Source organism: Oryctolagus cuniculus, chromosome 11 (genome assembly GCF_964237555.1).
Source record: "Oryctolagus cuniculus chromosome 11, mOryCun1.1, whole genome shotgun sequence".
NCBI classification, from domain to species: Eukaryota; Metazoa; Chordata; class Mammalia; order Lagomorpha; family Leporidae; genus Oryctolagus; species Oryctolagus cuniculus.
Genome location: NC_091442.1, coordinates 27,196,832 through 27,211,080, shown reverse-complemented (window position 1 = coordinate 27,211,080; position 14,249 = coordinate 27,196,832). Strand labels below are relative to the sequence as shown.

Below are 14,249 nucleotides of genomic sequence, written 5' to 3'. Positions count from 1 at the left end.
CCAGCCACTTTCCACGATTAAGGAGCAGCCATCACTAGCGGCAAAGCAGAGCTCACTCTGGAAGGAACAGTCTCCAGTCCTGATTCACATCCCTCAATTCAACCCAGCGAGTCCCCTGCAGCAGCACTTGGGGGACATGCCATCATTCCTGTCATGAGTCCTTCACAGCTTTCCTGTCTCCACATCCCTGAGCATAAGCAAGTACACACACAACTCACAAGACAGCATAGGAGGAGGCACAAAGCCTTTGGAAGAGCACGATCATCTGAGTCAGACAGACCAGGTGTCGAGTGACAGTTCCACCACCTCTAGCTGTACAGTCACAGGCGAGTTACTTCATCATTCTAAGCCTCAGTCTCTTTATCTTTCAAATAGGTATCATTTATTATAAGGATTATCTAAGATGGGTGATGGCCTGGCATTTCATAAATGAGGCTGAGAGTAATAAATAGCTGTCTATGTCTATTGAACAAAATGTCAGAACATGAAAGGGCCACAGGATCATTGAGTTGAGTCACCTTAGTACATACATGGAAACACAGAAGCCTTGAGAGAAGGCCTGCTTGGCCCAAGGTCACAGAATGAGGTGGCTGTTGCATGGAACCAGGGACCCAGGTCTCCTGGCTTTCTCCTTCTCTGCTCTCCTCCCTCTGACACAGTGATGGCTCTCTTCCCAGTCCTCTTCCCTCCACTGTCACATCTGATAGCAACCAGCACCGCTGAGATTCCTGTCTGACAACATCACTACTCTCCTGAGCACACCTGCCTTCTTCCCACCCAGTCAGGAGCCCTAGAGGAGCGATGAAATATCAGCCAGCCACTAAATGACAATAACAGTATTACTAACAGCAATAATGAAAACAACCTACAATTGGTAGAGTATCCTGCTCTTCTAAGTGTTTTTACCTATACCATCTACACACTGCAGTTTCTCCCTAATGTTGGCTTAGGGACATAATTTCCTCAAATTTATTCAACACTTACTGAGCACCTATTTTATGTCAGAGGCTGGAAACGCACAGAGAAAAAAGGGCCTCTGCTGAGAGGTGTTCACAGTCTAATGGAGATTTGGGGCAGGGTCTGGGAGGTACATGATGACTTCTTTGGGCCCACATGGTGTAGCAGCCAAGTGTCACTCTCTACCCCAAGGGGAACCTCCTTTACCATGTTGTCAAAGGTGTCTGTAGAATAAACTGGAGCCAGAAAGGTCCAGTGCTAGGCTGACAATGACAGCCTTTGAGAGAAGATGAATAGAAAACGGAGGCAGCCCAAACTTGATGGCCTTGTCTCAGAGCGTGTCTAGGGAGAGGCTCCAGGGAGGGCACGAGGAAAGCAGTGGGATCCGTGTGAAATCTGGCAGCCTCGGTCGCCCCACTGTCACCAGAAATAAGATTCCAATGCTTCTATTCCCTTAGGGAGTATCAGGATTTTCCAAACCCAAGGCAGGGTTCCACATGTCTCCTTGGGACCATCATTTGCTAGAATGATGTCACAGCTTTTGCAACGGAAATGTTTGTGCCTCCTGGTTGCTGCCGTGGCCCTCAGTCTGGGGGCCCAACACTTTCCAGCATTCATTATGCCCTGGCAGGGATACCGTGGCAAGGATGTGGGAGAGACTGGTGTGGGAATGGAGGAGAAAGAACTAAAAACAACCACTCCCTCATGTCTCCAGGTCTATCTCCCAAGTTCTGAGTCCTTGAGAACCCACTACATGCTCAGCATATACAGAGAAGTGTGGGTGCTTCCATATCCATCTCAGAGGCATGAACCCCTCTTTCCCGGTTAACAGATGAGACAACTGAAGCTTGAGGAAGGAAAGCAGTCATACAGCAGGATGTCAATACAAGACTGACAGCTCTAGTCCATGGCATCCCCAAGGTTAAGGTTTCACTTGAGAAGCGCAGCTTTGAAATCAAGGGAGGAAACCCTGATTATTGGATGGACCTCAATTTAAATGTAGATGGAAGTACCCCCCCACCAGCACAGAAAACCTGCTCAAACGATATAACTGTGCAGACCATCTAATCCAACTCCTGCATGTAACAGATGAGCAGACAGACACCCACGCCTGAATTGTAAGATGGCTACTGTGGCCAACTAGCAAGTGAAGGGCCTGGAAGCCCCATCTCTGGTACTTTCTTTACACCACTCTGCCTGCGGAGACCATGGTTTTCTGGGAAGCTCCTCCAGTGCAGCCCAGCCCAACCCACACTACCAGATGGGTAGAGAAGGCAGAGGAAACAGGCAGCCTGTGACCAGGCCTCTCCTGCAGGGTTGAGGAAGGGAGTCCCAGGCTGTTTGATGTTGTAAACAGCCCAGCTTTCTGCAGCAGATTGGAAGGAGATGGGAGGCTCAGATCTCCCACTCTAGGGGTCAGGGGCATTTTCCTTGGATCTACTGCAGAGCCCAAATACTTCCCTGAGGACAAGATGGGAAGGGAGCAGTCACTGGCATTTGACCTTGGGGTACGTGTGGGGTTCCCATCCTCCCCCTCCCAGGTACCCTTGCTTCTCCTCCAAGAGGAATAAATGCTAAATCCCAAAAGAACAGGCATATAGGCATGGGGGAGTCCCCTAAAACGCTCCTGATGGCCCACCTTGGGCATCTCCCCTGCTGCCATTAGCTTCCCTAATTAGTAAATTTCAGAAGGTGGAGGTGGGGGGGGGGCTGCTCCTAGAAGGAAGGGAGGGTAAGAATGAGTCACGATTAACCCCTCCCTGGCCGGTGCTCCCTGGAGGGATTCTACCCGCAGCGGGGGATCGCAGGCTGCCCCACCCGCGGCCCAGCGGCCTCCTCACCTGAGTCCCCTGGCCCTCCGCAGTCCCGCCGGCTCGCACGACTCCGGTCCCGCTTGGCGCAGCGTCTCTGCAGTCGCTGCTGCAGCCGCCTGGCCCCGATCAGCAACCTGCGGCGGCGGGGAAGAGAGACAGACGGGGGCGGGTGAAGGCGGGCGGAGGAAGCCCGGGAGACCAAACCCCTGACTGCGGGCAGCCGGGCCGCAGCCGCGAGGTTGGGAGGGCAGCTGTCTGCGGGCGCTCGGGCTATGCTCCGTGCGGCCCGCGCCCCAGTCCCCGGCCCGCCGCACTCTGGGCGGCGGCTGGCGCAGCTGGGCCCGGGGGTCCCTGGGGTTCTTGTCATCACCTGCGGAAGCGTCCATGGCTTGGGCTGGCCCTGCCGGGACAGCCGGATCGAGCTCCGGAGCCCCTGCTGGAGGCGGCTAGCTGGGTGCTCGCCGGGGCTGGGGCTGCCGGGAGGGAGGCGGGGAGGGAGAGGTGGATGCAGGGGCCGAGCCAGTCGGCGGCTCGCCGGCAGCTGCGTAAGCCGCCCGTCTTCACTTTCCTTCTTAAAGAGATAGTTGGTGTCTCGCTCCCGAGGGCCCTGAGTTGGGACACAGGCCCGCCGGAAGTGGGACCCTCTCCCCCCAAGGTACGCCAGCCTGTGCTTTCCAGGTGCGTGATGGGGCGTGGTGGGAAGCGGTTGGCCTGCTGACCCACTGTGTGGCCCTGGGCAAGTCCCGTAGATTGTCTGAGCCTCAGCTTTCTCATCTGTAGCAAGGGATGATAATCCCAGTATCACTCCCTGGCACGCACGTGAACTTTTATTTCCCAAACCAAATCTCAGTACCAGGTGTGGTTCATGCTTGGTGCTTTTATCCATCCTGAACTCTGATTAATTGATGTGCTTAGACAACCTACATTTAATGTGATTACTGATATGTCCGCATCTAGGTCTATCCTTTTATTTTTGTTTAATGTTGACGATTTCAGATTTTGGTTTGACATGAGACCAGGCTGAGGGCTGGTACCAAGCACATAGACTACAGAGAAAAATGATCTTAACTATCCGAAAACAGAAGTACTTTCGTCTGAAGTATGAAAATGGTGCTTCATGGGAGGATAGTTGGAGGATTAGCTGAAACCCACGGTAAGTATTCTTTGGGGATCTTCTCTCTTTGTCCCTGTCTGATAGCACCGGGGAAACGGGACCGGACGACCAGGAATCTGGATTTCCACTTCCCATTTCTAGCCCTAACGCTTCTAGCCATGCAACATTAGACAGTTAACTCACTCTGTGGGTCTAGTTTCTTGTCTGCTCATCCCTTTCGGAATCTGCCCTGTCTGATCACCCATTCCTCTGCTCAAAAGAATTTCGTGGCATTCAGCCTGGCGGTTACCTGCTGGTTAGGACCCCGCCTGCCTTCCACATCTGAGTACCTGGATTCCATTCCTGACTCCAGCCCCTGATTCCAGCTTCCTGCTAATGCAGACTGTGGGAGGCAGTGGTAATGGCTCAGTGGGAAACCTGGGTAGAATTCCTGGCTCTAGGTTTCACTCCAGCCTAGCCCTAGCACTGTGGGCATTTAGGGAGTAAACCAGCAGATGGGAGCACTCTCTTTCAAAGGACTAAATAAAAACAAAGCAAACATCACTTTCTGCTGTCTGCCCTCATCTTACTCTACCTCTCTGATGTTACTTTCTCTCCCCACCCTCACTTCCCTCTCATTAAACTACATTTGCTGTGCCCTTTGCCTGGAACATTCTGGATACCTGCACTGTTACTCTTCCACTTCCTCAGGTGGTACTGTCTCGAGGACTCCTTCCTTGATCACCCCACATGAAATACTGAGGCTCTACTTCACTTCTCTTTTGACCTAGTTTTGTTGCATTTAATTACCAGTTGACATATTATTATTATTGATTTTTTGTCACTTATCACCTCCACTAGAATGAGAAGAGGAACTTTGTTTTTTCCTCTTGCTCCATGCTCAGTGCCTAGAACAGTGCTTAACACAGAGTAGGTGCCCAATAAATATTGATTAAATGAATGAGAGAGCAAGCACTCACACATTGTGTGCAGCCCATCTTCTGTAAGAACACTGGTCCAGATGCCAGCCCGGAAATCCTCGGTCTGAAGTCTTGTAGGGCTGTGATGTCCTTGAGTCTCCGGCTACTCTTCTTGGTAATGCTGAAATTGGCAGCCTGTGCTGTTCGCCCCAGGCTGACTTTTCCAAGAGAAGGATTTATAAAATGACTTGACTGGATCACACCATGACACTGCAGTACAAGTCTGGTGATAAATAGTTATTAGCTATAATGTACAAGAAGAAACCATTATTTCAAATCTGTTCCTTTTTACTTTTTTACAAATTACTATTTTGTCACAAATACCCACAACTTTAAAAAAATTATTTTGACATTGGCTACCAAGTAAGTTTGTTTGGGTTCAGAAAGGTTTGGAAATCCACATATAGTTTTTTTCATGACACACATTTCCACGAACTTTTTGAAAACTCCTCATTTTTCCTGCTATTTGTGAAAATGAATTCTATCAGATAGTCATATTGTTTTGTGGAGACATACAGCCGCAGTTGTGGCGGGAAGAGGTAATTGTAGTTGAAAAAGGCAGGTGAAATGTTGAGGCCTGCTTCTGAAAAACCTTATGCTGTATTAGTAAGTTCATTGATCAAATATTTTATATTCTCTAATTCTCACTTAAATTATATAAGTGACTTCTTTACACTGTAAGCAAAACCAAAGAAATCCATGTAGTTACTGTGTTTCACAGGGGAAAATTTGAGATTTTCATTAAGAAAAAATTTTTGTCTTTTTTGGTTGATGCCTAGCAGACTACATTTCCCAGAAGTCTTTCACAAGGAACTTGTCCAAAGCAAGAGAGCTTCTCTACTCATTCCCATCAGAAGTGGTGTTAGGGGCTGGCGCTGTGGCACAGTGGGTTAACACCCTGGCCTGAAGCACCGGCATCCCATATGGGCACCAGTTTGAGACCTGGCTGCTCCATTTCCCATCCAGCTCTCTGCTATGGCCTGGAAAAGCAGTGGAAGATGGCCCAAGTCCTTGGGTCCCTGCACCCGTGTGGGAGATCTGGAAGAAGCTCCTGGCTCCTGGCTCCTGGCTTCGGATGGGCACAGTTCTGGCCGTTGTGGCAATTGGGAAGTGAACCATCGGATGGAAGACCTTTCTCTCTCTCTGCCTCTCCTCTTTGTGTAACTCTGACTTTCAAATAAATAAATAAATCTTTAAAAAAAAAAAAAAAAGAAGTCACATTAGCCTGGGAACAGCTCTCCTGAGCATCAGAGAGCAGGTAACTGAGAAAAGAATCAGTGTTTGTTATAACATAAACTGCACAAATGAGAATTCGAAGCATAAAATGAAATTATTCCAAGGGAATCAGTAATTTGGTATTGTTTTAGACAAATTGCAAAATACTTAATTTTTTTTTAAGTTCCAAAAACCAATGTTTGTTCCAGTTCTGAATTAGTACACTCCTCCCACTGAATGAAGCAATAAGACCTGAACAAAATGCAGGCAGCAGCTACTTGAGGATTCTGAAGAGAAAATGTAAGCAGGTACACTGGGGAAGAAGGCCAGACTGCGATGCTCCACGAACTCAGGAGTGGTGAGTCTTTGGCTCCTCTGGTAGCCCTCGGCCTGGTCTCATGTCAAACCAAAATCTGAAATCGTCAACATTAAACAAAAATAAAAGGATAGACCTAGATGCAGACATATCAGTAATCACATTAAATGTAGGTTGTCTAAGCACATCAATTAAGATAGAGATCAGGATGGATAAAGATTACTTTATTAGATACAACCTACAGGAAACTCACTCAAATATAATGATATAGGTAGGCTAAAAGTAAAAGATGGTAAAAGATATGTTACATAAACAATAATCAAAGGAAAGCTGGAATGGCTATAATATTATAAAAAGTAGACTTCAGGGGCTGGTGCTGTGGCATAGTAAGCTAAACCTCTGCCTATGGTATCAGCATCCCATATGGGTGCTAGTTCATGTCCCAGATGTTCCTCTTCCTATCCAGCTCTCTGCTTATGGCCTGAGAAGGCAGTAGAGGATGGTCCAAGTGCTTGAGTCCCTGCACCCATGTGGGAGACCCAGAAGAAGCTCCTGGCTCCTGGCTCTGAATCAACACAGCTTTTCCATTGCAGCCATTTGGGGAGTGAACCAGAGGGTAGAAGACCTTTCTCTTTATTTCTCCCTGTTTCTGTGACTTTACCTCTCAAATAAATAAATAAATATATTTTTAAAAAAGTAAACTTCAGAGAAAAAATACCAAGAATTATACAGTAATAAAAGAGTTACCTCACCAAGAACATGTCATTGTAAATGTATATGCACCTGGGGCCAGTGTTGTGGCGTAGCAAGTTAAGTTGCTATCTGCAAGGCTGGCATTCCATTTTGGTGCCGGTCAGAGTCTCGGCTGCTTCACTTCTGATTCTGCTCCCTGATAATGTGTCTGGAAGGGCATTGGAAGATGGCCTAAGTCCTTGGGCCGCAGCACCCATGTGGGAGTCCTGTATGAAGCTCCTGGCTCCTGGCTTCGACCTGGTCAAGCCCTGACTGTTGTGGCCATTTGGAGAGTTAAGCAATGGATGGAAGATCTCTATCTTTCCTTCTCTTTCTGCAATTCTGACTTTCAAATAAAATGAAAATTTTAAAAAAATTTGTATGCACCTAATGGAAGAACTTCAAAATACATGAAATACATGAAGCAAAAGCTGACAGGACTTGAAAAGAGAAATAAACAGATCCATGATTATAACTGGAGGCACCAACTCACCTGTGTCAGTAATCAGCAGCACTAGTGGTCAGAAAATAAGATAGATGAACAAGAGTACTGTCAACTACTTAAGTCCAACTGACATTTATGCAAAATGGCCAATCAACTGAGAATATTTCTTTTCAAGTGGCCATAGAACGTTGACCAAGACAGACCCTATAAGACAAACATAGCAAAGTTAGAAGAATCAAAATCACTTAAAAGATACTCTCTGATTATGGCAGAATTAGACAGGAAATTTATTACTAAAAAACTAATCTCTCCTAGAAGTTGAATAACGTAGTTCTTAATAACTCACAGATCAAAGAAGAACTCTCAAAGAAAATTAGAAAATATTTCTAACTAGGCAAAATATTTTTTAATTACTAGTTTAAAATATTTATTTATTTGAAAGGTAGAGTAAGGGAGAGGGAAAAGGAGAGTGAGCCCATGTGGATGGCAGGAACTCAAGTACTTGGGCCATGATCTGCCACCTCCCAGGATACATTAGCAAGGAACTGGCTTGGAAGTGGAGAAGCTGGCACTAGGAACTGTGACAGGAGATGTGGGCAACCCAAGTGACAGCTTAACCTGCTGCACCACAAAGCCTACCCTTGAGCAAAATATTTTTAACTGAACCTTTCAAAGTCTGTGCTGTAACTAACGCAATTTTCAGAAAGAAATATATAGCATTGCATGTTTACATTAGGAAAAAAGGAACATCTCAAATCTACTATCTATGCTTCTACCTTAATAAAATCAGAAAGAGAAGAGCAAAACAAGCCAAAAGCAAGCTAAAGGAAAGAAATAATAAATATTAGAGCATGGGGCCAGCACTGTGGTATAGTAGGCTAAGCCTCCACCTGTGGCGCTGGCCTCCCATATGGGTGCCAGTTCATGTCCTAGCTGCTCCTCTTCCAGTCCAGCTCTCTGCTATGGCCTGGGAAAGAAGTAGAAGATGCTCCAAGTCCTTGAGCCCCTGTGCCCACGTGGGAGACCCAGAAGATGTTCCTGGCTCCTGGCTTAGGATCAGTGCAGCTCTGACCATTGCAGCCATTTAGGGAGTGAACCAGTGGGTGGAAGACCTTTCTCTGCGTTTCCCTCTCTCTGTTTGTAACTCTGCCTCTCAAATAAATAAAATATATTTTTAAAAAGTAAATATAAGAATGCAAATAAAGAAAATTGAAAACAGATAAAAAAACTGATAAAACCAAAGCCTGGTTCTTTGATAGAACCAATACAACTTTAAGCCTCTAGCACAACAGAAAAGAAGAGAGGAAGACATAAATTAGTACTATCTGGAATTAAAGAAGGATTATTATCACGGATTCCAAAGATACTGAAAGGATAATAAGGGAATGCCTAGAATAATTTTACACACATAAACTCAAAGTAGATGAGATGGACCAACTCCTTGAACCACATACTACCAAACTCATTCAATGTGAAATAGATAACTGAATAGTTCTCTCACTATTTTAAAAATTGAGTTCATAGCTTAAAATCTTCCAAAATATAAATCTCCAGATCCAGATGACTTTGTGGGGAGAATTCTACCAAATGTTTTTATTTTATTATTTATGTATTTATTTTATTTGGGAAAGAAAGGGAGGGAGGGAGTGAGGGAGGGAGGGAGAGAAAGAGACAGACAGAGACCTTCCATCTACTGACTCACTCTTCAAATCCCCATAACAGCCAAAGCCAGGAGCTAGAAACTCCATCTGGGTCTCCCATGTGGGTGGCAGGGACCAAAGTACTTGAGCCATCGTCTGTTTCCTCCAAGGGTGCACATTAGGAGGAAGCTGATTGGAAGTGGATACAGGACTCCCTCCCAGGTACTCCAAGGGATCTGGGCATCCAGGGTGACAGCCTAACTCACTGCCCCACAGCACCTGCCCCCTTACCAAACATTTAAAGAAGACATCTATAATAGGAGAAAGTACTTTACAACTTATGAGGCCAGTGTCACTCTGATTTCAAAACCAGAAAAAGAAACTATAAGAACAGAAAGATACAGCCCAATTTCCCTCATGCAAATAGATGCAAACACCTCAACTAAATATCAGTGAATCACATGAAAAGATGCTTAACATTATTATTTTTTTTAAAGGAGATCTGAAACACAATCTTATTTATTTGTTGTCATTAAACCTTATTTTTGACTGGACTCAGATTTAGAAGTAGACGCTCTCAGAGAAGACAGCCTACATCTCTTGGCAATTTGTTCCTGGCATTTTTCTTTGGCCTCCTTCATTCTCTTGGCCAAGAATTTAGCATATTCTGCAGCCTCCTCCTTGTTCTTCTTAGTACGCTGTTTCTTCAGAGCAATTCGCCGGCGTTTGTGTTGCAGGACACGTGGAGTAACCAGACGCTGAATCTTGGGTGCTTTGGTCCTAGGTTTCTTACCTTCTTTGTTTAAGGGCTTTCTTACAACATACTGGCGTACATCATCTTCTTTAGAAAGATTGAAAAGTTTACGAATTCTGCTGGCTCTTTTAGGACCCAGGCGACGAGGCACCGTGGTATCAGTCAATCCAGGAATATCTTTCTCTCCTTTTTTTACAATAACCAAGTTGAGAACACTCAAATTGGCATTGACAATGCAGCCCCGAACTGATTTGCGCTTTCTTTCTCCAGTTCTCCTTGGTCTGTAACAGGAATGCCCCTTACTCAGCAGCAGGCGGACCCGCCCATGGGTCAAGACACCTTGCTTCATGGGAAAACCTTGTTTATCATTCCCACCACTGATCCGGACCACATAACCCTTCCATTCTTCACCCAGAGCATCGGCAGCAACTTCTGTGGCCATACGCTTCTCATAGAAAGTACGAAGTTTACGTTCATCGTCCACTTCGATGAGTTTCTGGCAGCCAGTGGCTGGGAAGGAGATATTCAGCTTCATTTTGAAGCAGCTGACCGGCTCGGAGGCGCCAGGGGAAAGAGGCCAACATTATTTTTTTATTTTTATTTTTTGACAGAGTTAGTGAGAGAGAGAGAGACAGACAGACAGACAGAGACAACCTTCAACTGGTTCACCCCCCAAATGGCCACTACATTGGTTCACCCCCCAAATGGCTGCTACGGATGGTGGCCACACCGATCTGAAGCCAGGAGCCAGGTACTTCCTCCTGATCTCCCACACGGGCGCAGGGGCTCAAGCACTTGGGCCATCCTCCACTGCCTTCCCGGGCCACAGCAGAGAGCTGGACTGGAAGAGGAGCAGCCGGGACTAGAACCCGGTACGCATATGGGATGCTGGTGCCGCAGGCAGAGGATTAACCAAGTGAGCCGTGGTGCCGGCCCCAAGATGCTTAACATCATTAGCCATTAGTGAAATGAAAACGAAAACCATGACATACCACTTGTATGTTGGGTGTAATACAAAAAGAGGGACAATAACAAATGTTGATGAAAATACGGGGAAATTGGAACTCTGGTGGAAATGTAAAATGGTGCAACTCTTTTGAAAATAGCTTGACAGCCCCTCAAAATGTTAAACACAGAGTTGTTATATGACTCAGCTAAATGAAAACATATACATACAAAAGTGTATGTACTAATGTTAATAGCAGCATTATTGTACTAGTCAAGTAGAAACAAACCACGTGCCCATCAACCAATGAATAAACAAATTATAATAAAGCCATATAATGAAGTATTATTTTACCATAAAAAGGAATGAAGTGCAGATATATTTTACAGCATGGATAAGCCTTGAAAACATTATATTGAGAAGAGCCAGGTAACATATTGTGATTCCCATTTACATAAAATTATTGAATATATAAATCCATAGAGATGGAAAGTGGATTAGTGATTGCCAAGGGTTGTGGGAAGGGTGGAATGGGTCATGATCACTAATTAGTGTGTAGTTTATTTTAGGGGTAATGAAAATGTAGATAAAGGCTATGGTAGCATAATACTGTGAATACACAAGACCCACTGAACTGAATACTTTAAATAGTGGGTTTTATAGTATGGGAATTATGAGCATATCTCAAAAAAGCTTTTAAAAATAGAGTAAATCAGCTGGCACCACGGCTCAATAGGCTAATCCTCCACCTAGCGGCTCTGGCACACCGGGTTCTAGTCCCGGTAGGGGCGCCGGATTCTTTCCCGGTTGCCCCTCTTCCAGGCCAGCTCTCTGCTGTGGCCTGGGAAGGCAGTGGAGGATGGCCCAAGTGCTTGGGCCCTGCACCCCATGGGAGACCAGGAGAAGCACCTGGTTCCTGCCTTTGGATCAGCGCGGTGCGCCGGCCGCAGCGTGCTGGCCACGGCGGCCATTGGAGGGTGATCCAACGGCAAAAGGAAGACCTTTCTCTCTGTCTCTCTCTCTCACTATCCACTCTGCCTGTCAAAAATAAAAAATAAATAAAGTAAATCAAATTCAGTAACATATGAAAGGAATAATATAAAATGAGCAGGTGGAATTTGTCCTGGAAATATAAGATGGGTAAAAAATTTAAAGTCTACCAGTAAATACCACCATATTAACAATCTAAAGAAGAAAAACATCATGATTCAATTAATTAATACAGAACAAGCATTTGACAAACTTCAGCATCCTTTCAAGATTAAAAATACTCGCAGCAGGCTAGGAGCAGAAAGAGATGTCCTTGCTATGGTTTTGGATGTGGTTTGTTCTCAAACACTGGTGTGCTGGAGGTTTGATTCTCACTGTGGTGGTGTTGAGGTGATGGAAACTTTAACAGATAGGGCCTAGCAGAAGATGGGTAGGTTATTGGTGGTATGTCCTCAGTTAATTCCTGTGGGAGCAAATTGTTATGAAAAGAGCAAGTCTGGACCTTGCATCTCTCTGGCTTCTTATCTTGCTCCCTCTTACACTTGTTCCCACTGTGATGCCATCAGCCATGTTGTAACATAGCAAAAAGAGATGTCACCAGTGGCTGAGCAGACTTACCTGATCTTAGCCTTAGAGTCTCCAAAATAGTGAGCCAAATAAGACTCTTTTCTTTATAAATGCCAGCCTGAGATATTTTGTTACGGCAACAGAAAATGTAATAATACGGCCCTCAACCTTACACAAATCACCCCTGTCCCCCCAAAAAACGAAACCAAACAACTCAAGTATGGTTTGTATCATATTTACCAGTGAAAGAGTGAAGGCTATGGTGGGCACTTTGCTCAGTGGTTAAATTGCCATTTAGGAAGCCTGCATCTCATATCAGATAACCTGATCTGAGTCCCAGCTACTCAGCTTTGCATCCAGCTTCTTGCTCACCCACACCCTGGGAGGCAGTGTTCTGGCCCAGCCAGTTCTGGCTGTTGTAGATATCTGGAGAGTGAAGCAGCAGATAGAAGAGCCTCTATCTCTGCCTTTCAAATACAATGAAAATAATAATGTAAAAAAAATTGTAAAAGAGAATGAATGCTTTCCTCCTCAGAATAGGAACAATGCAAAATATTCAGTCTCACCATTCCTAGTCACCCCATATTGGGAGTTTTAACCAATATAATAGATAAGACATTGAAATACTGATGACAGAGGAAGAAAACTATCCCTCTTTCAGACAACTGTCTTTGTACAAAATACTAAAGAATCTACAAAATCTACAAAAGCAAACAAGTAATAAAACACCTAGAACTAATTTATGAGTTAACAAGGTCGCTGGATATAAGGTTAACCCACAAAGGTTAGTTGTACTAATGACAAAAATTATTGCAATACAGAGCAGCTTAGTGCTTGCAGGGGCTAGGGACTACAGAGGATGGCAGACAATGGGAAGCACAGTGATCCTTGAGATGGAACTGTGTTTCTTGACTGTGGTGGTAGTCACAGAAAGCTACACATGTGGTAAAATTGCATAGAAGCAAATATGCACACATAAGCGAGTGCATGTAAACTATCTGAATAAGGTAGGTGGATTGTATCAGTGCCAGTTTGCTGGTTGTGAAACTGTACTTAAGTGTTGTATGCTGTTTCCACTGGCAGAAATTGATACACAGTATCTCTCTGTATTATTTCTTACAATTGAATGGGAATCTAAAATTATCTCAGAATAACAACTAAAGGAAAAAAAATCACCTGGAATTCCATCTGGAATATCTATCTAGAAAATGATTTGGTAATGTATTATAAAGTTAACATGCACTTGCCACATGACTGAGCAATCCTACTTCTAGAGAAATGAAAACTTAGATCCACACAAAAACTGCACACAAATGTTTGTAGCTCTACGTAGTTCTACGTTGGAGACAACTTAAATATCTTTTAATGGATAAATGAAGAAACTGTGACATATACAGATAAGAGAATATTACCCAGCAATGAAAAAAGAACAAATTACTGACACATGCAACAACTTGGATGAATATCAAAGACCTTACAATGAGTTAAATAAGCCAATATCAAAAAGTTACATGCTGTATGATTTTATTTATCTGACATTCACGAAAAGACTTAAGTGTCGTCATGGAAAGGAGTTGTTGATAGTAGAAAGAGGGAGGGGTGTGACTACAAGGGGATTGGGTGATGTTATTATTTGTTTCCTGATCACAGAGGTGGTAACTGGATTATATACATATGGGGGTACTTGAAAAAGTTCTATGAAAATAGAATTACAAGAAGTTTATTTTGTAGTAAAAAATAGAAAATCATGTATAACTTTTTCATAATATACATTTCTACAAACTTTCTGAAGGTCTTTCA

The 14,249-nt window shown here is 44.6% G+C and overlaps 2 protein-coding genes and 1 non-coding gene across 10 annotated transcripts in view; 1 reads left to right on the top strand and 2 right to left on the bottom strand.

Moving 5' to 3' along the window:
- SNPH (syntaphilin) overlaps positions 1–3,311 on the bottom strand; it is a 37,803-nt gene extending 34,492 nt beyond the window's left edge. For 4 of the 8 annotated variants that reach the window (XM_051845165.2, XM_051845166.2, XM_051845167.2 and 1 more), the window contains exon 1: positions 2,799–2,917. The gene's annotated coding sequence lies outside the window, so the exon portion shown is untranslated. Of the gene's footprint in view, positions 1–2,798; positions 2,918–3,141 lie in introns of those variants that run through there. The other 4 variants (XM_017341719.3, XM_008256195.4, XM_070051981.1 and 1 more) reach the window with 2 other exon arrangements.
- Positions 3,251–6,037, top strand: LOC108176618 (uncharacterized). The gene is made up of 3 exons (XR_011379957.1): positions 3,251–3,449; positions 3,768–3,924; positions 5,624–6,037. It is a non-coding gene; the product is annotated as an uncharacterized protein (transcript).
- A 3,640-nt stretch (positions 6,038–9,677) lies between these two features.
- On the bottom strand, positions 9,678–10,527 carry LOC100339973 (small ribosomal subunit protein eS6-like). Its single transcript, XM_051845163.2, has one exon. The coding sequence runs from the start codon at positions 10,479–10,481 to the stop codon at positions 9,732–9,734; it is 750 nt and encodes a 249-aa protein (XP_051701123.2). The 5' UTR covers positions 10,482–10,527; the 3' UTR covers positions 9,678–9,731.
- Between the last annotated feature and the right edge of the window lie 3,722 nt (positions 10,528–14,249).

Excerpts from the sequence above, each read along its gene's own strand:
- LOC100339973 (XM_051845163.2), bottom strand. The coding sequence starts at position 10,481 with ATGAAGCTGAATATCTCCTTCCCAGCCACTGGCTGCCAGAAACTCATC.